At 39.5% G+C, this 25,609-nt stretch overlaps 1 protein-coding gene across 1 annotated transcript in view; it reads left to right on the top strand.

Annotated features, from left to right (window-relative positions):
• Positions 1–25,609, top strand: part of si:dkeyp-14d3.1 (transmembrane protein 132C) — a 164,261-nt gene that overhangs the window by 24,070 nt on the left and 114,582 nt on the right. The window contains exon 2 of the mRNA XM_005729627.1: positions 2,907–3,792. Coding sequence (XP_005729684.1) covers positions 2,907–3,792 — 886 coding nt within the window. The remainder of the gene's footprint in view (positions 1–2,906; positions 3,793–25,609) is intronic.

Genomic DNA, 25,609 nt, shown 5'->3' on the forward strand with positions numbered 1-25,609 from the left:
TCGTCAGAAGGAAAGTTGATAAAATAAATTACAAATGTTGTATTGTTCGATACATATGCGTACCGAACCGAAAGCACTGTATCGAACGGTTCAATATCGATACGAATATCGTTGCACCCCTAGTAAAAATGTATAATTTAATTAAAAACTAAAGTGCATGAAAAACAAACACTGTCATGGCTGTGCTTAGGTTTTCACTTCCTCTGCATTTTGACTTAGATTTAGAGTAATATTGTTGTTCATCTGGGCTTGTATGTAATATTTTTATTATGTCATGGAAACCCATGTTTAACAGAATCACGGCAGACCCGATGACATTACAATGCTTTCCAGCATATTTTATTTACACTTATCACACAGTTGCTGTATACACAACTCAGTCGTCTGCAGCTCACAGCCCAACAGGACAGGACCCAGTACAGATTTTAAAGCCGGCGGGGCATGATTGCAGACCACACCCCGCCACACCACGTAAACCTTGAATCTAACAGGTATACCTTCTTTTGACTATGACTGAGTGGCTGTTGCAGAATAACATATGCTGCTATTAAGATGATGACTTTTCCAGAGAACGCTGTTCTTATTTCAGCATTCAAAAATTAAAAGGGGGTTAGGGGGACTACCCAGCTCCTAAACCTCTTAAAAGAAGAAATAATGCAAGACATGATTATAAAATGATCATTTTAAAAAATGAAGAGAACATTTAAAATAAATAAAATAAAAATAAAATATTTTAAATAATAAAAAAATGTAAAATAATAAAATAAAAACATCAAATCTTTCCACATTTGAGGCTTGATTGTGTATTTAATACAGTTTGTACAGCATGTTTTGGAAAATTTTAAATGAAATTTAAATTTCTTGGCTGGAAATAGTTTTTTCCAGATTGTTTTTTCTTCATTCGTATATAAAAGCACACAGATGAGTCGCCTACATGTCTTTGTACCAGCAGTGAAAGCATTAAGTCACATTTCAACATGGTGCGAGGAGAGGTGCTCAATGCAGAGAGCTCTTTGCTCCCACCTTCTCTGACACATGAGGGCTCAGTCAGGAGAGTGAGAGTAATGTTGCTTCCCAGGAACCAGAGAATGAATCGGTCACTGACTGGGCTATAAAGCTTTTCTTCTGCCAGCAGTGTGATGGCACGTATACAACAACGCTTCATGCCAGCAGTTGACACAAAGCTCCTGCTTGGTCAGGAAAAACACAAATTGCCCAGTGTTGTTCTGCAGCTCAGAAATCTGTGTTTCCTGCTGTAAAGACCGAGTCTTTACAAAGTGATTCTTTAAGTAGGACCATTTCTGCACGGTTTGAGGTTTGGACACTGACTGCTTCTCTCCATCCAACGGTAGGAGAGCAACATTAAGGCCGGCAGGAGCACCGTGAAGTCCAAATCCTTGTCTGATTTGTAACCTGCTGGGACGTTTGATTTACAAGGGTGATCAGAGGAAAGAAATCCTCCAGCAGCCAGCATGAGGATGAAAGTGTACTAAGGAAGTGTAATCATGTAGCCGATTGCTCTGGAGAAGAAGGTCAAAGCACATGCTTGTTGTCATTAAAACCTTCTTTATGTGTTCTGTGAAGTTCCTCGGGTATAAGAACAGTATTGTCAGTCTCTATGGACTTCTTGTGATTTAGAAAGCTGGTTTTAATTGTGATTATAATTACATTTTAACTGATTTTATATTGAACCTCATAGGCTATGTTATACTGATAAATGGATAATTCGATGCTGCACATTTCTAATTAAAGCGCACAGATAATGTGGGGTTTCTAGTGGTATAATTGCAGCAAAATTCAGGAATATAAATATATAAATGTAGTGCATACATTTAGAGCTTGGGGGCCAGAAGGGTATACTTATTAATTAACTGCAAAAATTCTGCCTCATTATTATTTCTCATTACTGGTTAATTGCTTCATTGTTTCAGCACTAATTCTAACATGTTGCAGAGAAAATCTCTGTCTCGATAATCTTCTCAGATGTCTAAATCTCCTTGTCCTTTTTCAGGCTTTTTAAAATACAATTACAGCACACAAGCATTTAATTCTTACAGCAATCTAAAGTCATTCCACTGCCAAATGCCAACAATACACACTATGGAGAAGACTAAGATGGCACAAAAGCTCACGCTCTGTCATACAAAAAATACGGCACTGTAAATTCAATGAAGTCATCTTTTCATATTAATCTAAATCTGTTTTTATTCATATAAAAGATCACAGGATTCAGACCCTTTAAAACACATGAATATGAACCACCTACTAGTCTTTAGAGTCAAAATAATGACTGTTGAAATAAATGTGAAGATTTCTTACACCTCATTAAATGAACAGTACTCCTAGTGTCCATTTTTTCTATTAAAACTTTTCTGAGACATCCTTCCTTTATAGTCTGAAGAAAATATTTAGAGTCTTGGCTTACAGTGAGGATTTTATACGTATAAACCGTACTAAAAAAAAGGAAAAGAAACATGTAAGGAGGTAACTGTCCTTTTACAATAAATGCATTCATTCAGTGTCTGCTGCCTGTGATACATGCTCTTTGTGTCAGTCAAACAATTAACAGCTCTGACTTATTTAGTAGAAAGAAACATCTTTTTTTAATTTACTGAAATTCACTTATTCAGCTGATTCATGTTGTCAGAAGTCAAATAACAATACTGGACTAATGAGTCGATCAAGCTTTCATTCGTTCAGAAGACCTTGAATCCTTACTTGACTTAGTGTATGTGATCTATCAGAGATATGTGTAGTTACAACACTTTTCTTGCACGTTCAAAATGCTCCTTCTAGTTTCTGCTTTGGCTTTATTTGTGTCTTTCTACATCATCTTGGTGAAATAGGTTATAAAAGCACTTCTATTATAAGAATACACTGACTGGCTTTTCTCTTCTGTCTTTTAGTAACCGACTGTCGAGTCTTAGAGGGGTTGCAGAGATATTCCTCTATCCCCACGTACCTGCCTGTCAACTATCAGCTCCTCAATGCTGACTTGGGATTTTTCCTGAAGGAGGCCAACCAGGACTTCATGAGGAACTCTACCCTGGTGTCGCGGACCGAGCCCTTCTTCATCTACCAGGCCAGAAGTTTGCCCTCTGTGAACGCCAGCTATGGGCCCCTCTCTGTGGAGCAGCCTGTCCCCTTAGAGCTCCTGCAGAGTCCGGGGACCTTTCCTGCCTCTTCTCTTTTTACCTTTAACTGGAAGGTGCAGACCTTTATCATGAATTCCCGAATTCACTTGACCAAGCCCAAAGTCCAGGTGTTGTTCTATGTTGCAGGCAGGGACTGGGATGACTACAGTGCCATCGACAAGCTGCCCTGTGTGCACATGTTTGCTTTCCATGAAACCCAGGAGGTACGTGGTACTTGCCAGCTGAGGGGGGAGCTGGGACTGTGTGTGGCTGAGCTGGAGCCACTGGCCAGCTGGTTCAGCCCACCTAGCGTCGTGCCAGGACGCCAGAGGAATCACGAAGTGTCCGAGGGCACCCCAGTGGAGCTCTACTACGTGCTGCAGTCCACAGACGCAGGGTGCCACTCAGATGAATCCAGAAAGGACAATTTCATCCGCACAAGTCAGGAAGGGCTGTTTGGTTCCTATACTTCAACACCTTTGAGGAGGATTGGCGGTGTGAGGCTCTACCAGAACCCCACTGAGCCACCTCTTGCTGAACACAGGCTGGATAATAACTTTATGGTCTTGGTGCCAGCCACACCCATGAGGCAGAGGGAAACTGGCTCTGCTTTTATCACCATGTCAGCCTACTCTCCTGTGGAGATGTTTACTCTCAGGTAAGAACATATTTCTTTCTGTTGTTCAATAAAATGTCTTACTGAAGAGTTTTTCTGTCAGTCTCACATAGTGAGGTTCTGCAGCCAGTGTCTCTTGACTCCCGTGTTATTCTTTCAGTATATTCTGTCTTAAAAATCTGGACATTATTCTTAAAAAACATTAATAAGGCCTGGTGTCACCTCACTGAAACACTGGGACAGCTGGAACATAGCACAATCGGTTTTCCTTTCTCCTCGCTCCCTGCTCGTTCCATCTGTTCTTCTCGCCCTCCACAGTCACCCGTGTTGGGTTTCACTTCAATATAGCTGTTCTCCATTTTCTGTAATTTTCTTAAGTCAAAAATAAAATAATGATTGATTTCAGCTTATCAACGCCACCTGTTAACCGAGGTAAGCAGTAATTGCTCTGCTTCTGTACTCAACTGATCAAATTATTATTGATTGCGAAGTCAGCTGGCAACATTAATGTAGCACACAGCCTAACGACGACGACTTCATTTTGTGATTGGCTGCACTGGGATACAGAATAAATGACTGGAAAGAGTTTGAGGAGAGTCGTCCTCTTTCATGACGGTATTTATACAAGAAAAGGTGCCATGTAGCTAACAGCTCCTTGACATTTGTGGTCAAATTAATTCATTGATCGTTTTTTGTGGCCATGTGAGAAATGTAATGTGATTTAACCTTTTTGTGGGTGAAACCTTTCACCAATAGAACCAAAGGAGTTTGTGGTTCAGGCCAAGAAACAAGCTATACCAGGCTTTACAGTTACAGTTTTTTGTTGTTGTTGTTGTTGTTCTTTTACAGTGACTAGAAGAATTCATGCTTACATTGTTACTCACAATTAATGTCATCATTACACATTGTTCATTATTTTTCCTTAAAAGAAACCATTACATTGATTAATTCAATCCCAGAGCAGCTCACTACACTACTCGTTGTATTTTGCATTGCTCTGTAAAATGACCTGAAATGCAGTCACATAATTGTAACAGTATAAACCTGAGGCTACAGTCCCAAATGCCGACACATAATCCTATCCTAATGAGGGCATACATACAGTCTTTTTTATGTTTATGCATGAACACAAAAAACAACGTACAGTAAAGATGAAATCAGGACCAAAGAGACTTTAAGGTCATCGCACAATGATTGCACTGCAGTGCTGCAAGTCAGACTGCTCATCATAGCTTTTGTTAGCTGCTGAAGATCAGGATCTGGGTGCTGGGTTGGGGTCAGCTTTAGCATCACTCTGGGTTGTTGGCTAGCTTTGTGTTAGCATATTGTCTAACGCAAGTTAGCAGTATATAGTTGTTTCTGTCTTGGATTCAGGACTTTATCGTCATGCTCTTGTGCTTTCGTGCATTAAAAATAAAAGTAATGACCTAGTAAAAATAATACAAGAATTGAAATCAGCTAAAGATGTAAAGTGATTACAATAAGACATTTTGTTGGAACGCATCACTTTCAACATTGTTATCACCATATCCATAAAAAACTTTTTAAGAATGATTTCAGTCAAACATGAGCCTCGTTTGTGTTTTGTCTCATTTTAGGCAAATCAGTTTAAAACTATACAAAAGTAATAAAAAGTTGAAAAGGTTCCTCTAAGGTTCCTCCACTTCCTCTAAGGATCAGTTTAGTATTTGCGACATTATCTTCAGCATTAATGTGTTTGTCTGATGAATATTGTCAGGATCAGTATATTGTCTTGTCCATAATTTTTGTTGCCTTTTCTTTTTCTTTTGAAGGATTAAACAGTAAAATATCATCTGTAAACCTCAGAAATAATATAATATTAACAGAAGTAGATTTACAGAATTCTCAGTTCCTTTGTTAAAAAGTTGTTTTAACTCACCGACATGCTGTTTATTAAAAATGTTTACATTTAATTTTGTCGAGAGCTCACAGACTAAAATGTTAGAAGGGTTGTTGATTGCACATTACTGTTAATATGAGGCATAAGGTTCATTTGTGCTAGTATTTTTGCAATGTTAGTCATTACAAACTTTTTTGCCCATGAAACATGGCTGATTTTTTGGCAGTGCCAGCTTTCACAAAAAAGTATATTTTTAGTTACCATGTACTTTAGGACAGAATGAGGTGGATAATTTATGACGATATTGCTTCACGAAGAACAGATCTGGATGCTGGTCTTTTAGGTGCTTTGCTGAATTTAATCCCTTGGTCTGAAAATCACGACATAATCGCTTAAATATCACCTCATTTTATCAATTATCATCCCTTGGTCACCCACATCATCCCTCCATGCCTGACTCTACCTTTCTTACCCACGTCAAGGACAGAGCTACTGCGAGAGTTGCATTTGTGGCCATAAGACTAGAAAACTTGTAGGTGTATGCTGCCTCCACCTGTTCAGAAGAGCTGTAACCTTCACTGCCTACAGTATTAAAAAACACAAGTGCCATTGTGTTTTCAGAATTTCTATTGAAAAAAGTTAAAGGAAGGTAAATACCAGTTCTGGTGGCATCCCAATTCACCGTGGTGTCATCAAAATTTCTTCAAGAAAGCAAAAAAAAGTTTATTTCCTAAAATGTTTTCCACATTTGTTGTGAGTCTGTGTGAGTAAACTGACATGTTGCTACAACACAATACCAGACTTGTTATATACAGTGCCCTTCCAGAGCAGACTGAAATTTTAGCTTTGGGAAGCTTTGAGATCAAAACGAGACAATGAGCCCCTCTCTGAGCTATCGTTTCAAGATATTTATATGACAACAGCACATAAACCGAACTGAAAAGAAAGCGAGCAAAAACAGTTGTGTGTTAACGAACCTTTAGACGGTACACTTCATAGCCTATACAAGGTATGAATTATATGCTGTGTAAAATGAACTTCTATGTTATAATAGATATATTATAGTGGTTTTTATTTCATCTTACCACAACCTCATAACTTATTTTCTAGCTAACCACATATATCTTCAGTAAGTGCAGGAAGAGCCGGGTTATCTCTCAGAAATGCAGTGACTCAGTGAAGCTGCTGATAGGTACTAATTACAATGAACAGATGAGACAAAATGATTTAGATAATTAACATGTGATGCAAATGAGGATGCCATTAATTAAAATGCATGTCCATTAGTGTAATGACTGAAGGCGATCTTAATCACACTGGTTTAGAACATTTATAAACCTCCAGAGATGCTCTAACAAGGGGTCAAACCAATTCATCAAACTATGTAAAAAGGAAAACAAACTAGGTGGAACGCAATATTAAGATGAAGCGTACCGATACTTATATCAAGCTGTAGCACGCTTATTGTGCGCTAATAAAAACAACAATTTCCCGAGTTTACAACAAATATGCACAGAAGATGTTTTAGGGCCAGAATTGGAGCTGAGGTAAACAAGTTAACGGCAGCTTGCATTGTTTAGTTTTAACAAGCCAAAGAAAATTTCCAGACTTGCCCTTCTCGTGCTTCATTTAATCGCCTACTACTTGTCCTGAAGTGATAAGCATTAAACTTTCTTTTTCCGAACTGCGAAAGTCTGAATGAGTTCTTTGATCAGTCAAATGAACAGGCCAGGCTGGCCGCAGAGGCAGTGCCTGTGGTGTTTTTTGTTTTTTTTTATTTGGCAGCGTTACGCATGCCAGGCGCAGGTTGGCCATCTGAGAGCGACAGATATGAAAAGGCCTCTGTGTGGTCCTAGGTGATAAGGCTGTCCTCATACATGCATTTGTTAGGACACTTAATCGCCAGAGCGAGAAGACTTTGATCTCTATATTCACAACATCATTATCATTTGTGTACTACGCACTTCTATGTCAGCCATTGTTGGCTGTATCCGCGAATGCAGAATGAGCTTATGATCGTGTGAAATCAGTCAAACAGACCCTCGGCTCTATGTTTAGTTTAAAATGTTTATTAGATCCCCGCTCTTTAAAACCAAAATCCGGGGGTTAGTTCTGCATGCTCATAAATTTATACGCACTATTTGCACAAAAATCCTCTTCTTCTCAATGGACATGATGAAAAAGGTCAAATTTAAATGAAAGTTGAAATGGTCATTGAGCCTTCAGTCATTCTTTCCTCTTCTCCACTTCAGTTTTCACCTTACTTTGCTCCATTATGCTGAAAGGTTCACACTGTGATAGATATTATGCAAAGAAAGCTAATTTGGAATATTCTTAATAGCCAATCATCCGGCCAATTTGTTGCATTGTGAATTCACAGCAGGGTATGGCTTGCTGGGGCATTTCTCTGTTGACATGCTACTTTTAATTTGACGGGTTCTGATTTGATTTGACCTCCTCTGTGTTAATAGGCTCTGTCACTCAGGAACTGGAAAGTTTTGCTTATTTTTATTGTAGCTTACTTTCCTCAAACGCAGACAGATTCCGATGTGGAGCATATCGTCGCTACTTGTAGTTACTATCATCAGTCATCCTGGCATGAGCACATTTCTATTTCCTGTCTCCCCTCCCTTTGATAAGCCATCATCCACTGGAAAAAAAATAAAAAGGTTTAAATGTCAAATGAAAGAGAAAATGGCCTGAATTATTCTAGAAAAAGACCATTATGGCTAACATTTTAAGATCCATTATCACCATCTTACATGCACAAGGTGGAGGTATCTAGTTTGGAGGCCACCATGTTTAAATAATATTCCAGGGGCAGTGCAATTTACTCTGGAATAGAAGAGTCTTTACCAAGTTCTCCTTTTAATTTGATGAACTGTTGAATTAATAAAAACATGCATCATCCTTGAAAAAAAAGAAACGGAAAAATTGGAAACTACCCATCCTTGGACAGCCGACATTTTTGTGAAAATATTTAACCACTTAAGGTTCAGTTAGTACCATACAAGTGCTCCTTTTAAAATTTTGATTAATGTACAAGAGACTTGAAAAAAGGAAGTTAAAGCAGAGGAAGCACAAAACTGCAGTTCCTGTTGTGGCCACTTGAAGCAGGCTCCCAATGCATGTCAACGCCCATAGACTCCCATGTTACAATGCACAAATTTAGTGCCTTACAATCATTTTTACAGTCTATTGTTTCCATCGCTATGAATAGTTCATGATATTTACGAGGGATGAATTTTTAATTTATAGCTCATCCACCTGGATACTAGAGGTAGGGGCATGGCCACTTTAATTAACAGTTCCTCTAGATGTCTGCTAGACCCCAACTGTCATGTAATGCAGAGATTGGGAACTCAAATGTGTGCAGGCACGCTTAAAGAACAACAAAACCCCAAACTACAATAGCAAAAAAACCCCAGCCCTTTATTAGATGTCCAAAACATAAATCAGCCGGTAAAATCCATCTATTAAAAAAACAAACATGAGGTGAAGCAACAGGATGAAAGATTAACATACGCTGAGGTACTGAACAGAGGAACAACAGGACTATATGAACTCACACACTGAGAGCTAATTGGGTTTACACACAGCCGGGGGAAACAAGACACCGTGGCATCATCTCAATCACAGGGGAGGAAGGAAAAGCAGATACAAGACACAGAAGACAACTAACCAGCAGTTAGTTTAACAGGAATCAAGAAATGATAACTAGCAAACTCAGACAGAAAAGTCAACTTAAAAAGGGACAAAAACATAAAGAAAACACAGATGGGGAAAAACAAAATGAAGGAACTATTAAACTGTAAAATAAAAGGAACTAACACACAAAGGTAAGCAAGCAGAAATGTAACTCTGAAAACTCAAAACTCTCTCTGAGTGTAACCCCACGACCACCACAGGACAGGCCCCCCAATAAATGAAGGTAATGAACATAATATTTCTGACATATTTGTAATGTTGATGCATTTTTATTTGAGTCATCCAACAAACATATTTAACTGTGGGCTGTGTATGTATGTTATCAAGCAGTTATTTAGCTCTAATGTGTGTTAGCAGATATGTTCGTCTCTGCTGAGCACCAATATGGTTTATGGATGCAATTTGCAAGCTAAGTGTGCTCATCCAAATGTTGTAAACTGTGGCACGGAACAGCTAACATGACAGCGGTAAAAATGCTGGTGCTAACGCATTAAAATGTTGGGTCCAAAACCAAAGGGTGGCATCACAGTGGCTACAATCTCTTCTTAAAAGTTTATATAGTGTACACAAATTTAAATGAAATTTTAAAATCTCAAACCACATCAGTTCTCCCAGCTTGGTTTCAAAATATTGAAATACTCCCTGGTGAGATTTGTCCCAATTTGCGGGAGAATGATAAAGAAGAAGAAGCAACAGCGGCTGAAACAAAGACTACCTACTTAATTGTTAACATGCTTCAAAAAACATTTTGAATGTCAATATTTTAGAGGTGCTTTAATATAGATAAATGCCATAAGACATGCAGCTGACACAGCATTAACTTTATTGTGTTCAAACAAAGATTGAGGTAAAAAAAAAAAGTAATTGAAAGTAATAGGCAGTAATTAGAGACTGCGGAAAGAAATCTGACAAAAAAAAGTAGAAGCACTATAAACACAATTACAGGGAGACGGGTCTGACTGCTGCTGAACAGTTTTCTGGGTGAAACTCTAAGTGGCAGTCATGCTGCTGTATCTCATCAGACGTTGTAAGTCGTCATCCAGCAGAAAGCTTTTATTCCACAAACCCATTTGAGTAAATGCTAGATTGCTTTTTCATTACACCATAAGCCATTATTTACACCAAGCTTAAAAGTTTACTCTACATGCAGCTACTTCATTACCAGATGATATAAAGGTAGAGATTTTAACTCCTCAACGGGGTTTAAGATGTATTGTGGATGTTAATTGATATAATCAAAGAATAGGTTGTTGTGAACAAAGATGGATTAAGCAGGATTAACTATTTGATTGCTATGGATTGCATAGCTGTACGCCTGCTTTAGCGTGCCCCCACTTTGTTAGGTTTGGGAGAGAAACTGTTTCAAATCATATTCCTTTCTCGCGAGGCTGTTTTATCATGAACAGCAGTCGCTCTTTGCAGTGTCTTAAAGACATTTGTGCACACTAGCAGCCTTTTGCAAAGGAGAGCCAAATGAAAGAAAAGACATTGAAAAGGCACTTTAAACTCATTAAATTTAACATGCCAGTAATGTATAAGATGAAGTCATTATCATAATATGTTTTCTGGCATCACTGTGCAAGCTACTTAGTTTGTTAGGTGTCATTGATAATTCATCATTATCTCCTAGTATTATATGCTTCATATGCAAATCAAATGCAATGAAGGAAATTATTTTAAAGGATATTTTCCTGCTGCAATCTCCAGCGATATAAAGTGAGAACCCAGAGCACAAAAGGAAATTGCTCTATTTTCTGTCTTGGTGCAATGCTGCCGTGCAGCATGAGTCACTGTATGGTGAGGGCTATTACATGTACATCGTCCTCCCTGCTGGACTCTGCCATTATTTTACAAAAAAAGATTTTGTCGATTTAAGTGACACTTTTCCTGAGAGCAAAGCTTCTTCGGTACACAAACACTCATTCTCATTTCTTTCCATGTAACATACTGCTGTAATTCAGGAACAAAGGATCACACACAGACACAACTGGTGATGGATTGGGGATGTATTATTAACACTGGAGTGGAGACTGGGGCTTGTCTGCTCTTTTCGTGCAGCGTTTACTGCAAAGTAAGCAACAACTGAGCGTGACTGCATGTTGACCAATGCAAGACGTAGCCTCACTTCTTCCGAAAGTAACAGCTGCTATTATTCTTCTCCTTCTCAAACTTGCAGTCTTCAACCTCCGCTGACATTGAGTCAAGCGAATCGAGGCACTCACTTGAGGCAATTATAAAATTTTTAGTGCACCTTTCTCCGGGCTTTGTACAACTTTTTTTCAAACAGGCACTAGTACTTCAGAACACGTGTAAGATGTGTAACATGGGAAGAAGTTCCCATTTAATACAAAGAGAAAAACACCTATTGCATGAATATCTAAAAATAAAACAGCAGTGGTACAATGTGGTTTGAAATTAATATTTAAAGGAGGAAAAGAGTTCAGAAGGGCGTGCCTCACATAAAATCTTAGCTTGATGGATGAACTATATTTTTCATGGAGACACCATAGAAGAAATCAGACAGGAATTGGTGTGATAGCAAATTTATTAGACACCAAGCATACAACTGACGCTGAGTGTAGACTTTAAATAATCAAAGATAAGCAAATGTTACTAGTTTGTTCTAAGAGAATTGCATCATTATTACAGTTTTGTCCAATCAAGAACTTATATCTGTCAAAGTTAATATGAAATGCTTCAACTTGAGGAAGAGGTTTCCCTAAAAACTGATACCCAAAAACCTTCTTTGGGTATCGGTGCTGTTAAATTGGCAGAGACTTGTGCAAAACCAGTAGCAGAGACACGAATTGTCATCTGTGCAACCACAAATATTGTTGCATTTGTTACATTTGTTACCTGCGCTTTCTCTGTGTGGCAGCTGGATTACAAAAGGGTGTTGTGACTGCTTCGTGTGCGCCTGTGCGTGTTGCACAGATGTGCAGGTGTGTACACTGAGTACACACGGCTGAATGTCTCAGCTGTGTGCCAGGCAGATAAACACCGCTGATCTTCTGCATGCAGTTTGTTTAATAGTGTGCCTCCTGTGGAGAACATCCTACCAAACATTTGTTTTCGAACAGATTTCAATAAAGCTGTCAGCGATTTTGCAATAACACTGGGCATCCATTTGTGCGTCTGTGTGTGAACAGGAGTGCCTCCGTGCGCGTTTGTGCTAGTAGGCGAGTGCTCGTGCCTGCAGAGACGTGTTTGCGTGCGAGCACCCTGCTATGCTCGCACCGTTAATACCGAAAGCTCCACGAGTGGCTGCGATGGAATCAATTTGCATCTTCTTTAAAAGGCAGTGCATCAGTGAACAAATTACCTACCATCACGCTTCATTATGTGTACTGATGGACAACGGCGACTAATGTATGCAAGAACCAGTGGCCTAAAATATCAGCTGTGGTGGGATTGAGTGTACAAAATCATTATGCCGAAAAGAGTTAAAAACCTGATCTGAGGTAGGCTATTATCCAAAATACTATCTTTGAAAGAGTGGAAGGTAGGATTTAATTTTCCAAAAGGCACAATTTCCTTGTATTACATTTTCTACTACAAAATTTTAAGAGTAAATGCAATCTTTCTGGAAATAAAAGACAAACATCCAGTACTCCAAAGTGGCATTGACCAAGTCCAGTAAGTCGCACACAACTCAGTCAGAAATAAGGCCCCAAAACAGCCCATGAGATACACAAACATAATGCTAGGAAGCTTTGAAGAAGTGATAAGAACAAAGACAATATGACAAAAGACAGTCACATATTACACATATTATTACGGTATTATGCATATTATTATTATTTGGTCAATATGACTGGAGAACAGCTATGGTATTAATAAAGGTTAGACTATTTGAAACATTTGAAAGCTGGAAAAATGTCCACTGTGCCATTAAGATATGTGATGGATTATTCTGCAATGAGTGCTTTTTCTTCGCTCTCCTCTTTTCACTCTCTGTGTTTACTCTGCATTTAATAATTAGTTATTAATCTCTGGCTTTGTTCCACAGTGTGTCTTTTGACCCATCTCCCTCCACTCACACCCTACCAGTCGTGGCTGATGACTTGCTGAGTGTGGTTCTGCTGGAGGTTTCTTCCTGTGAAAAGGGAGTTTTTCCTTCCCACTGTTGCCAAGTGCTTGTTCATAGGGGCTTATCTGATTGTTGGGGTTTTCTCCGTATTATTATATTACAATATAAAGCACCTTGAGGCGACTGTTGTTGTTACTTATATAAATAACATTGAATTGAAATCATTCATTCTTTAATGATCTGAGAGCAAGTACAAAAGAAAAATGAAAATAGAATTCAAATACAGGCTTAAATTAGGCTCAGTGTGAATTTGATATGAAGCCCACAAGTACAAAAATTTGATCTGTTGTAGGATCATATTAAAGCTTGAAAGACAATCAAACTGTTATAAAACTGTAAATAACAGGAAACAAGAAATCAAAGAATGAGGTCATGTACTGGAGTCTGCCTTTATTACTGATGCTCACTGGGGGAAACACAAGGACTTTAGATGTTATTGAAAACTTTATGCCCTCTTACTTATCTTCCAGGAATAGTGACACTGTTGAGATGTGATGCTCACAGTGTTGTCTGTAATGTGATTTGCAATGACCCCAATGGAGGTCGCGGGCTAAAATGAGTGTCTTTGAGGAATAAAGTTGTTCTTTATAATACAAGTATTGCTGTAGCTTTAACCTCTCTGGGGCCACAACTACTGTCAGAACTAAGACGCAAAGCATTGTTTCTAATTTCGATTTTGTATTTCAAAAACATCACAATTTCTGAAATTCCAAGGTTTGTATCTAAGAAAAACTGTCTCATATTAATTTACAAGGATATAAAAAGTGAAAAAAGAAGCAGTTGCTCATACTTGAGGGGCCGGGACCATGGAAATTAATTTACTGTAAGCTCGTCTTCACTTTATCAAGCGGTTCGCATGGGACAAAAGTGTCAGGATATTTGCTTCTAAATGTCTCTGTATATTAATTTGCACATTAACAGAGTCACTGATTCTCTTAAATCTTCATACTACAAACAATACACTCTGGAGTAAAGACAGATAGAATCGCAAGTCAGGTCCTCTTAAATCATGCTGCATCAGCTCCAGGCTTGTAGCTGCAGAACACTAATGGCTGAAGAGAAAAGTCTCAATAAAACAGAAATAAATGAGCCTTCACTGGGGTTGAGAAATAAAAACGCAGCGGGAGGCCTCCCTCTTTTTGCGTAAGACCCCAACGTGCAGACCAAGGCACTGGTCACATGCTCATATCAGATTCATTATAGTCCAATCTCATTTGAAAGCCATCATCCCCAGCTATAAACAGGCACTGAATCAGCAGCTGCTGGGGTGCTTCTGCAGGGGAGAGCATGTGATGAAAGAATAAGAAAATGCCTTGTCATTTGTTGGCAGGCATTGAAGCCATAAGCCATTTTCCTAAAACAGCTTATCCATTTGAAAGTGGAAGAAAGAATTACTCTGGGGAACAGATATAGATGATTAAGACGAAACGCATCTGAGAAAAGGACTTCAAACATGCATTAAATAAATCTTGTCAGACGTCTCTGCGTTGTTATGAGTAATTTCTTTGTAGTTTGTTTATATTTAGCCTGTGAGTGTTTTGGTGTTATTTGGCAGCCGACTACAGGTAACGTTCGCGTTTCCAGTCGGGTAATAGCATCAGCAGCAGAGTCCTCTTTGGAGGCGATGATACGCGAAAAAAGTAGAAATAAAATAAAGAAAGAATGTTAACAAAGAAAGAATAAACTACCCCGGTGTACAGCTCTTGTGAATTTAAAAGAGCTGATTTATTTTCATGTAGTAAAGAGTCTCCTCGTGTGTTCAGTATGCGTCGCAGCGGGTGCTACAAGGTGTCAAACATCGTCCCATCTTGTGCTGAGTTTGCTGATTTAAAATTTGGCTCATTAAGTTTTCTAGATTTTTATTAGCTTGTAGAGAGTCTGGCCTTGGCTTGGTGAGGTTCTGTTAACAAACACAGCTGCCAAAAGCTGGGCACACCGAGAGGCAGCAGCAGAGCAGAGGGATATTAAACTCCAGCATATACACCCCATTGTTCCCACACTGCTCCATGGGGGGGCTCCTATTATCTGTCTGGGATCCTTGTGACGGCTCCCTTAGTGAAAATACAGGGTTATAAACCCACGAATGGCTTTCATATATTGACCATATACCACTGGATGTGTGATGGGATTACATCATATAGGTTTTTTTTTACACTGCATGTGTTTATTGCCCAGTAAAACTTGTTTAGAAGGAAACATAAATGTATAGTAAAGAAACAGCAGCTTTTTTAAAGACACAGTATTTATAAAGCTCCAAGATATAGAAATCTCTACAGCATCTTCTCTGCCGGTGTGCGCACAGTTCCACTTTCAACCTTATAGTGTCCTCTGTGGACAAATCCATGGCCAGCACAGGTCCGGATGGAAGAAAGGAGTTTCTCTCGATTTATCATCATCTGATTGTTGGTATATTTTGCAAGGAGGTAGCAGTTATTGGGTTGGGAGTCACATAATCCAACAACCTGTTTTTTCCACAGGGAGCATCAATCCTGTGTAGCTGCGTGTGGCCAGACAAATACTCTGAGATTGCGTAATTGCAGGGCTTTGCTGGTTGCCTCGGGTGTTTGTGGAGCCCATGCAAGAATCATATAATGGGCTTTGAGATGTCTCTCCGGTGTGCATTCAAGATCCTATCACAACATGTGCCTCGATATGCTACTGCCTGTACTATAGACAGTCATTGGCGGCTATAAAATAAGCAAATTTGTCTTGTTTAGTTACATTTGTCCCAGTAAAAGCAGGGCAAATGTAGCGAATAAACAGAAGAAAGAACCAAAGGATTCAGGAAATAGCCTCCTGACAATTAAGACATAAATATCACACCCTAGACTTTATGTTAGACTCTGTTAGCGAATAAATTTATGCTTGTGTCTCTTTCTGTTCAAATCACTGGTTACATTTGTAACCGCCTTGTCCAAATTTACTTGTAAGACTAGCATGTTATTTGGATGTCGATGAATACGAAATACATTAAAGCTCACAATAAAATATCCTGCTGGAAGGCTAATAGAGGCCAAGCTCTCACTACTGATGAATATATTGACAAGAACAGAGCCTCAGAGATCACAATACATTTCCCGCTCCCTACATTATACATGCAGCGGTAATTATGTCTTTGTAGAATGACTGAATTAAATTAAAATTATTCCTTCTATCTGTTATTCAGTCCTAATTAACTGGTAGGTTTTATTCAATCCACTGTCTTTTACTTAGACTTTCCTTTGCCCCTCACAATTTTATTCCCTTCTAAGCGCAAACATGATCAAAGCAGTTTTCTTATAATTAATTACAGTCTCTAAGCTAGGGCCCCACTTTAGCCTGTAGTTTCATGTTTAATTTAGGGTCAGTAACTCGTAGATTCTTCCAAGCGCACAGTAACAGTTATCTATATTCAATTCTAACTTTAATCTTGTAAACTAAATTATATTGGTATTATTAAGAAGGATTTAAATGGCATCGAGAGGCACACTCACCTCTGACCACATCCGTTATATAGCACACTTATTGTAATAAGATTCGACTAAAAGATCGTGCATTCATTACCCTGATGATGACCCCAGAAATATAGCATATAACACCCAAACCTTATCTCTTTGGCTCAGTTTGACTGTATTGTCCATTAAATTGCGAATGATGCTCAGCCTATTAGCGGTCGGGAAGTACAGAGATATGATTTAATGCTGTTTCTTGGAGGGAACACAATAAGACTAAATTGAATGGTTTCCTTATTCACTTTCACGGACTTTAATGTGCCCTTAAAACTCTATAATTGGCAGTGTAACTGGTCATATTATATCCTCCCTGACACTTGTAGCCACTTGTTCGTTGACAATGGCTAATTATCTCACATAGTTGCATTCTGGAGGTTGTGGGATGTAAATAAAAAGTAGTCAGCAGTTAAAAACATGGTGATTCTCACTCCTCTGTACTTCAAACTTCCAGATAAGAAGAGACACTAGTAAAAATTATAGGACTGTCCTTCCACTTTGTATAAGGAGTAATTTAATCACTATTAGTAGTCAGAAATTTAAAAGACTTAAGGCCATATTATTGTGTGTGGATGCTTTAATAAATTATTTAGAAGCCTTAATTCAAAATAGCCTCCATGACAGTATTTTCTTAAAGGATTTTTTTAAGTAAGTGAGATGAGAAGATCAATGAGACTTTCATGTCTTTACACCAAATCTGAAGCCAGATATCTTAGCTTAGCTCAGCACGGGTGGAAAGTGCTAGCTCATCTCTGCTCAGAGATAACAAAATACTTGAGCTCATTAATTAGGAGAGTATCCTGTTCATGTAATCCTCATAAAAACAACACATTGTGTTTCAAGCATCTTCCTGTATATCACTATATCCATGGCCTGCATCGAGTCTTGCTTTGGGCTTTTATTTAATCATTATCTTCACAGATGACCTTGAGTTCAGGTTCAGTGGTTTAAGCATTGAACTGATGACACTTTACGACAGATTTATGTATTGCAATGGTGTTACTCCTCAAGCCACAAACTGAGTATTTTGTACACACTAATGTGCAAAACTGTCCTAAGAAAAACACAGAACCAAATGTCCCAAACAATGCAAGTAATTTTAAAGCTAACTCTTAGAATCAGTCAGCTTAAGAGACAAATGTGCCCAATTGCACAGCTTAGATTTCTTTGCCATGGATGGCCTGTTGTATAAATTGTTAGTGATTTGGCCTTTCAGGAGGCATCATGCTGTGCAATGTATGAAAAGCCCAAGGACACTAGCTCTTCTGGGACTGAAATAATCACCGTCTGCTGTTTTTTTTGATGTGTTAATTTAATTCCAAAAAGCACTTGAAGTCCAGCCAAAAGGCAAACAGGGACACTTTACATTTATTTTGTGTTGATTTTTCTATACTTGTGACAGTAAAACCTGCACCGTTTTTGCTGTCTGCTGCACTTTATTGTAAAACTTTGCATGATTTACCTGGTTTTATCTAGCCCGGGCAGAAGCGTTGCAGTATTTAGGGTGGATGTGCCTCCATTACCCTTTTTTATGATCTTCATATTGGATTTCTATAGGTCAAAAATAAATAAATAAACGGTTTGCACATAATGTCTGTCCCAATTCCAATGACTACTGTGCAAAATCGTGCTGCCGGAAAGCACTTCATATGTATTATTTACACAGTTCGCCCCCACAATGTGCCGCAATTAGTGTGTATCTGGTTGATCCAGAGATCAGGAAAGTCAAATGTAGCAGCAGCTCTGCTCTGTACAGATAGAAGCGCAGACCCCTGTGATCACAGCCCCCTGTCACAGGGCACGGGCCCTCCTCCTCAGATCCGCATCAAATCAGTTGTGTCAGACACAGTGCCATTATGCTTCCATACAGTAGACAGATTTTCCCCTCTTCCTTTCTTGCTTATAGCTGCTTTGCAGTGAGAGTACCAAGCATGTTCTGAATGCCTAATACTAATCTGTCCTGACATTCAAATTATAAGATCAGTTTCTACACGTATGTGTGTGCTATACAGCACCATGCAGTTGTTCTGACACCATGCACTCAAACCACCACTCAGACTCATGCACTGTAGTCCTGTCTTAATTAGGATGCCAGAAACCCTTTGTGTTAAAATGCAGTTCACATGTTTTAATTAAAAATGAATCAGAAACACTTGCAAATCCTGACTTATTGTCTAATTTTTCCATTTTTCCATAGCTACCAAGTCATCTCCAACCAGGAAGTAAAATGGGATTCAGAGCTATTCTTTTTTTGTGACCACAGACTAACCCATTTGTTCAAAAAGCAGCTCCATAATGAAAGTGAATAAATAAGATATTCAGGTAAAATTAACTGTAAGCCCAATGCCACCCACATTCGTTGCATCAGTTAGCAACCCACCCCACCCCACCCCCCCACCTGGCGGATATGTGAGCATCCTGGGATTTGTGCTCATCTCTTCATTCATGTTGTATATTTCAACTATTTCTCCTAAATATATATTTGTCACAAATCTGTTGCTAAAATTAGGACTGTGTCTCAAAATTCTGCTCATTTTCACTTCAAAAGGGCGAATAGACCAGATAAAACATTCAGCCTCTTGTTGAGCCTGACTTGAAAGAATCTGGAGTATCAAATGTCAGGAGGGGGGCACGAACATCTGAATAAAATGTCATAACAATCTTTCTAAATCTTGTTGAGATGTTTCAGTGTAGTATCCCTCCGTAGAGCCATGACTGTACTGTAGAATGACTTAAAATTGTTTCCTCTGCTCGATTATTAGTGAAGGAATTGGTCCCCATCATGGGAAGCTCCGTGCTGACTTATTTAAAACGTGACAAAGCTCCTGCTCAGAGGGCCACATCGGCTGCATGATAAAGGAAATCTGCAATACGTCTTTACCTCCTCAAATCAACAGCGGTGTTGCTGGAGAGCAGCGGTGACTTGAGGAAAAAAAATGTCATCAAGGAAGACGAGTGTTCATACAAGCTGCCTCAGTGATTAAAATGACAATCTGTTTGTGCTCACAGCTTGATTGCTGGCAGTCTGTAGCTTCAGGGAGCTTCGCCCAATCTTTAGTTATCTGTGAATTCTCCACAGTGAAATTTGTCATCGAGTCTATATTTCATTAGAACAGTTCAGGTCCTTAAAAAAGGCCTTACAACAAGGCATTCTTGTTTTGCTGTTGTTGATTTGTCAGGCAGAGCTGGGTTTGCGATCTTGCATTATGTGCTTAATATGCTTAATTTACTATAAAGCTTGGTAACATTTACCATAACAATTCTTAATAAATGGTAGGTGCATAGTTAACAACATTTTATTTTTAACAATCAATTTGCTATAGAAGTTAGCTGTTTGTAAACCACTCTATAAAATTACTTAGTTGTTATTATAAACTTAAAACTGATATTTTTAAGACTTTGCAAATGGTTAATAAATTGATGCAGTGCATCTATAAGAAGGATATGAACAATAAGTTTTATGGGTGTATGGGTATGTGTTTTATCTCACATCTCCTGGAATTATGCTCACATGCCTCCAGTATGTTTGGCTTTGTTGATTAATTTAATATATCATCAACCTGCCAGGGATTCCAGATGAAATTTAGTCTCTGTGACTAAATTTACATGCAGCATCCCTTTTAAATCAGCATAAATATAAAATGATCAGTAATCTCTGACAAGTAATTACCAAATATGTTATATAAGATGTGAAGTGCGATATAGTTCAGAAACATTAGCATTAATATAAATTATTTAGTAAACATTGGCAAAATTGCTTAGAATAAAATAACTATTTAATAGTTTATCTAACGGTGATTTGTAGGAGGCAGATTGCATGTCATCCAGTAACGGGGGGTGGAGCTCAAGAGGTAGAGCAGGCCATCTACTGATCTGAAGGTTGATGGTTCGATTCCTGGAGCCAGTGTAAATACATCCCAAATATCCCTGGGAAAGATACAAACCCCAAGTTACTCTCTGAGTAACTACTTTCTTCTATGCTTTTTTAAAAAAGCATAGAAGAAAGTGTGAAAGAAAGAATAGGTAATAAGGTAATGATAAGGTAATAAGAATCAGTCCGTTTACCATATGCCAGCTACAATACCAGTGAGAGGTGGGATACACCCTGGACACGTTGCCAGTCTATCACGGGGCTACCACAGAGAGACAGACAACAATTCACACTCACATTCACACCTATGGGCAATTTAGAATCAGCAGTTAACCTAATCCCACCAATAGCATGTTTTTGGACTGTGGGAGAGAGCCAGAGTGTCTGGAGAGCACCCACGCAAACACAGGGAACACATGCAAACTCCTCACAGAAAGCCCGGCCAGTTGATGGAGTCGAACTCAGGACCTTCTTGCATTGAGGCAAACCACTAGTGCCAACCACCGTGATAAATTGCATTGCCACAAAACTGTTGCTTCACATCCTGCTTACTTGACTAACTTCTAATCTGAGTTTATATACAGGCGGTTATTATAAAGTCTTATCCACTTACAAAGGAGTTGTAAGTGTGTGTGTGTGTATGTGTGTATCAAGTGTACTATTTTAATCAGCCATTTCCTCATTCGTTCACTCCCCTGATGGAAATGGAGCAGAAATCTACATTATCAAAATGCAAGCTGCCTTCCTTACATTTCATCCTCTTCCTCCTGTAATAACCTTTGGAAGAAACTGTTATTAACCTGAAGAGACCCTGTTCTTGTAAAAGGAATATGGAGGTAGAATGTGAAATGACTTAAAGATTAGATATGCCAGGAAGTCACACAGGGATAATGTAATATTTGGCTTGAACTTGCAGTGTAGTGCTTGCGCTTCTTGTTTAAATGAGTGATTTGATGGAGACGTTGTGCCTCGCCTTTGCTGAACAGTATATCTTGATAATGCAAACATGCTTCCCGAGTATAAATTAAATGCTCCTCTTCTTGCATCTTAGTCCGCTGGATCTACGTCTGCCTCGGTGTTTACAGCTCGTCTCGCCTCTACCCCAACACCTCGGGATTTGACCACTCAGATGCTGAACTCTGGCATTTTACATGCACTTCTAGATTTGGTTATGTTATTCAACTGTCTGGCATTTCCAAAGGTCACAACCTTTACTTGTTCATTTGGTGCTTTTGATGTCAGTGTTTCTGTGTTCAACATGAGTTTTCCCAGGACAGATGTCAGAGGTATGGGCCTTGTTAGGGCAGCAGAAGGGGCTGATCGGTACGACTGATCAATCCTCAGCAGGTCCTGTGTGATCTTTTCTGCCTCTCACTCCCTCCTTTAACTGCCAAGCCTAATCAATGCACCAGTGGTTCATCCAAGACAGAAGTAGAGAATTAAAGGTCCAATTGTGGCAAGATGTGCAAATCAGGGGCCATAAGAAGAGAAAACACCAAATCGCTGATCCCAGTCTTCTCCCTCAAAAGTTCTAAATTCTGCACCTTGGACCTTTACACCGTACTCTACAATGTGCGCCTTTCCTATAGAGAGCAGACCTGTCCTGTATGGTGTGTATTTTCCATAGAGAGACACTGAGAATATGACAGGTCCTCCTGTAGCATTAGGCATTATCTGACAGTGGGGAAAGAAAAGCAGAGCAAAGTGGTTGGTCTGAGTGGCTAAAGACTGAGTGATGAACCGCGGTGGCCTCTTTCTCTCCTGTGAAAGAAGGCTGGGCTCATCCTGCAGCAGGAAGGTTAAGGATTTATCATTGACCAGAAAATTCAAGTGTGTGTGTGATCAGGGTGGCTGGCCCAGCTCTGGGCTAAATGGAAGACTAATGGATAGAGGGAGCGAGCCTGACGGGCTCTGAGGAGCCCTGTTCGCTCCCCCTCCACCTGTCATCCATCACATTTCCAGCTGATACTGGGAGATAGCTGTGCCACACTGGTGGGAGGGGGACAAAAAGAGCAGGCGGAATGAGGGACAGCACCAGCTGGACGAGGACAGGGACACAGATGTGACTACTACATGTCTTTAGGAGCAGTCGGTGTTTAGCAGCCATTTTCATCCCCAGATGGAGGAAAAGAGAAGCCTGTCTGTTTGGGGAAGGATGATACCACAGGCTGTGCTCAAACTACAAGTACTCTAACAAGACTAAGTTGACAATCAGTGCACTCAAACAGCATTCAGAGTACATCTTCAGGGCTAATTAGATTTTCCAAAATATCAATGAGCTGTTTGTATTATCCCGCAACACCTAAATGGATGAAAGAGGCTAAAATGAATGGGAGAGAACGAGGCGAATGGCTTAGTGACTATTAGTATTGAAGCCTATGTAAGTAAATTAGAGCTCTTTGTGTTTTTATCAGTAAAAAGGATATAGTGCCATTTATACAACAGGGTTGTCCTTCCAGCGAGGAAGCTTTATGGGAACCTTTTCACATATCACTGGCTGTCCTTTCTCTTTGGGAGACAGTGACACACACGTGCCCACACACACACACACACACACATGCACAAAAGCCAGTGAAATGGCTTTTTAAAGTCCTTTTATATCAGCTCAGATTAGAGTTCTTTTAAAACAGATGTCACCGTGAGGGCAAAGAAAAGAGATTATAAATTATTTGATCACCTCTCTACCACGAATCTTTTACCATGGTCATGCCACAGTCCTTAGATTTAACGTCAGAAATAGTATCCCTTCAAAGTTAATGCTTAGCTTGGCTTTTCAAATAAAACAGGGAACAAGTGATTAAAAATCTAGATCAAAAGAAAAGGATTTGATCATGAATTGCAGTCCCATTGTGCAGTGGATAGGAAACTAAAGCATTCTGTTGTTTGGTAATTTAAGAGAATGGTATCTGCCACCGAGCACAAATCAGGGAATATCCATGCATCCATTTTCTTCCACTTATCCGATTCTGGGTCGTAGGGAGGCTGAAGCCTAGCCTAGCTGCTGTCGGGCCATGGGCAGGATATACCCTCGATAGGTCACACTCACATTCACACCTACGGGCAATTTAGAATAATCAGTTAACGTACATCAGAGTACACAAAAAGAACAAGCTCACACAGAAATGCTTTGGCTAGATGGTAGATTCATGCCAGTGACCTTCTTGCTGTAATACAACTGTGCAACCCTACCATGGCATGTGCTGATTTTTATTGTATAATATATTTTAGTTAGTGGGGATAGGTTAATTGGATAATCCAAATTGCCACTAGGTGTGAATGTGCGAGTGAATGTGAGTCTGAATGGTTGTCTGTCCCTATGTGTTAGCCCTGCGACAGACTGGCGACCTGTCCAGGGTGTACCCCGCCTCTCGCCCTATGACAGCTGGGATAGGCTCCAGCGCCCCCCGCGACCCTGAAAAGGATAAGCGGAAGCGAATGGATGGATGGATGGATCTAGCTGTCCATAAAAGATGCTAAAGCTATGGCAGAATTACTATAGGCAATCCAGATGATTTTGTATATCTTTACCTGCTTCTTAAAATACAGTTTTTTCCTCTCCTTAAAAACAGAAACTTTGCTCCTCCTCCTTGTGAGTCTTTTGGGAATTTAATCAAGCCTGATTAATTTGGAGGAGCAGGTCTAACTGCTTCTTCATCCAATCAGAAAATCTACATATTTTCACATCAAAGGGTGCTATGACAACACACAAGTGTCAGGTTAATTAGGTTAATTAGCCTAACACTTCAGGTTGATCATTGGTCTCACCTTTGATACCTTGACTAGGCAATCAAAGGAGAATCCGAAAACCTCAAAATGAAGCAATTTCTATATGCAGTCTGAATATAAATCCAGACTAATGCTTGTAATTTAGTGACTGACATTTATCAAGTCTTCTGTGCACTTTCAGCTTATTGCACAATTAAAAAAAACATTTCAGAAAATCTGTGGGGAAAAAAACAAAACATAATTACCGTCTATTTTTGGTTTTGCTTCCAGTACAGCTTCAGCAGACTCTGATGAGAAAAGGAAGTTGCAGAGCTGATGTAAAACTGCCAACTCAGATATTAAAAATGTTTCTTCATGTAATTTCTGCCGCCCACCGGTTTGGACCAAAGTCAGTCTCCCTTCGAGTATTCTCTCCTTCACCTTTTCTGGTTTTCAGTGTATCATCTTGTATGGCGGTGGCTCTTGACACTTTTGTATACTGCGGCTGTTAAAATGCAAATTTCACAGGATTCAGCTTTCCTGTTCTGTCGGCAATTTACAGTATGACGTCCCCATCTCCTTGCCGCTAAGCAGAGATGTGAGTGTCAGCTATATCCATCCTCCTGAGCCTCTGTAAAATACCTTTTTGCACAGACTGCAGCACTGTTCCTTTCAGGCTCTGAGGCACGGCGACCAGCACTTGTTACAAGCACCTTACTCTTGGGTCTCGAATGTTTTAGGCCCTGACATTGTTTGCACATCTGCTGTATGTGTTTTAAGGTGATGGTAGTTCAGGGAAAACCTTAAGCTGTGCTGTTTCCTAGATGCATTCAGATAGCTGTGATAGCTCATCCCCTGCGTAAACACTCGGAGGCTTCAAGACCCTTTACAGCAAGAATAAATCTCAGACAAAACAAGCCCATGACAGACAGTGGCATGATAGTATATTCATGTCACACTCTATTGTAATGCCAAAATGAACATTATGCAGGGCACCTTGCCACCTTTAGATTGCATACAACAAGGGCAGGGCGCTATCTGGCTGATGTAAAGTTTTTAATGCGGACCTGCTGCATTTATTAGACGTGTGGTGATCGGAGACATGTCTGCCCATTGCAGATGTTCTGATAGAATTG

The sequence above is a fragment of the Pundamilia nyererei genome, unplaced genomic scaffold (genome assembly GCF_000239375.1).
Source record: "Pundamilia nyererei isolate P.nyererei 1_Seehausen unplaced genomic scaffold, PunNye1.0 scaffold00033, whole genome shotgun sequence".
NCBI classification, from domain to species: domain Eukaryota; kingdom Metazoa; phylum Chordata; class Actinopteri; order Cichliformes; family Cichlidae; genus Pundamilia; species Pundamilia nyererei.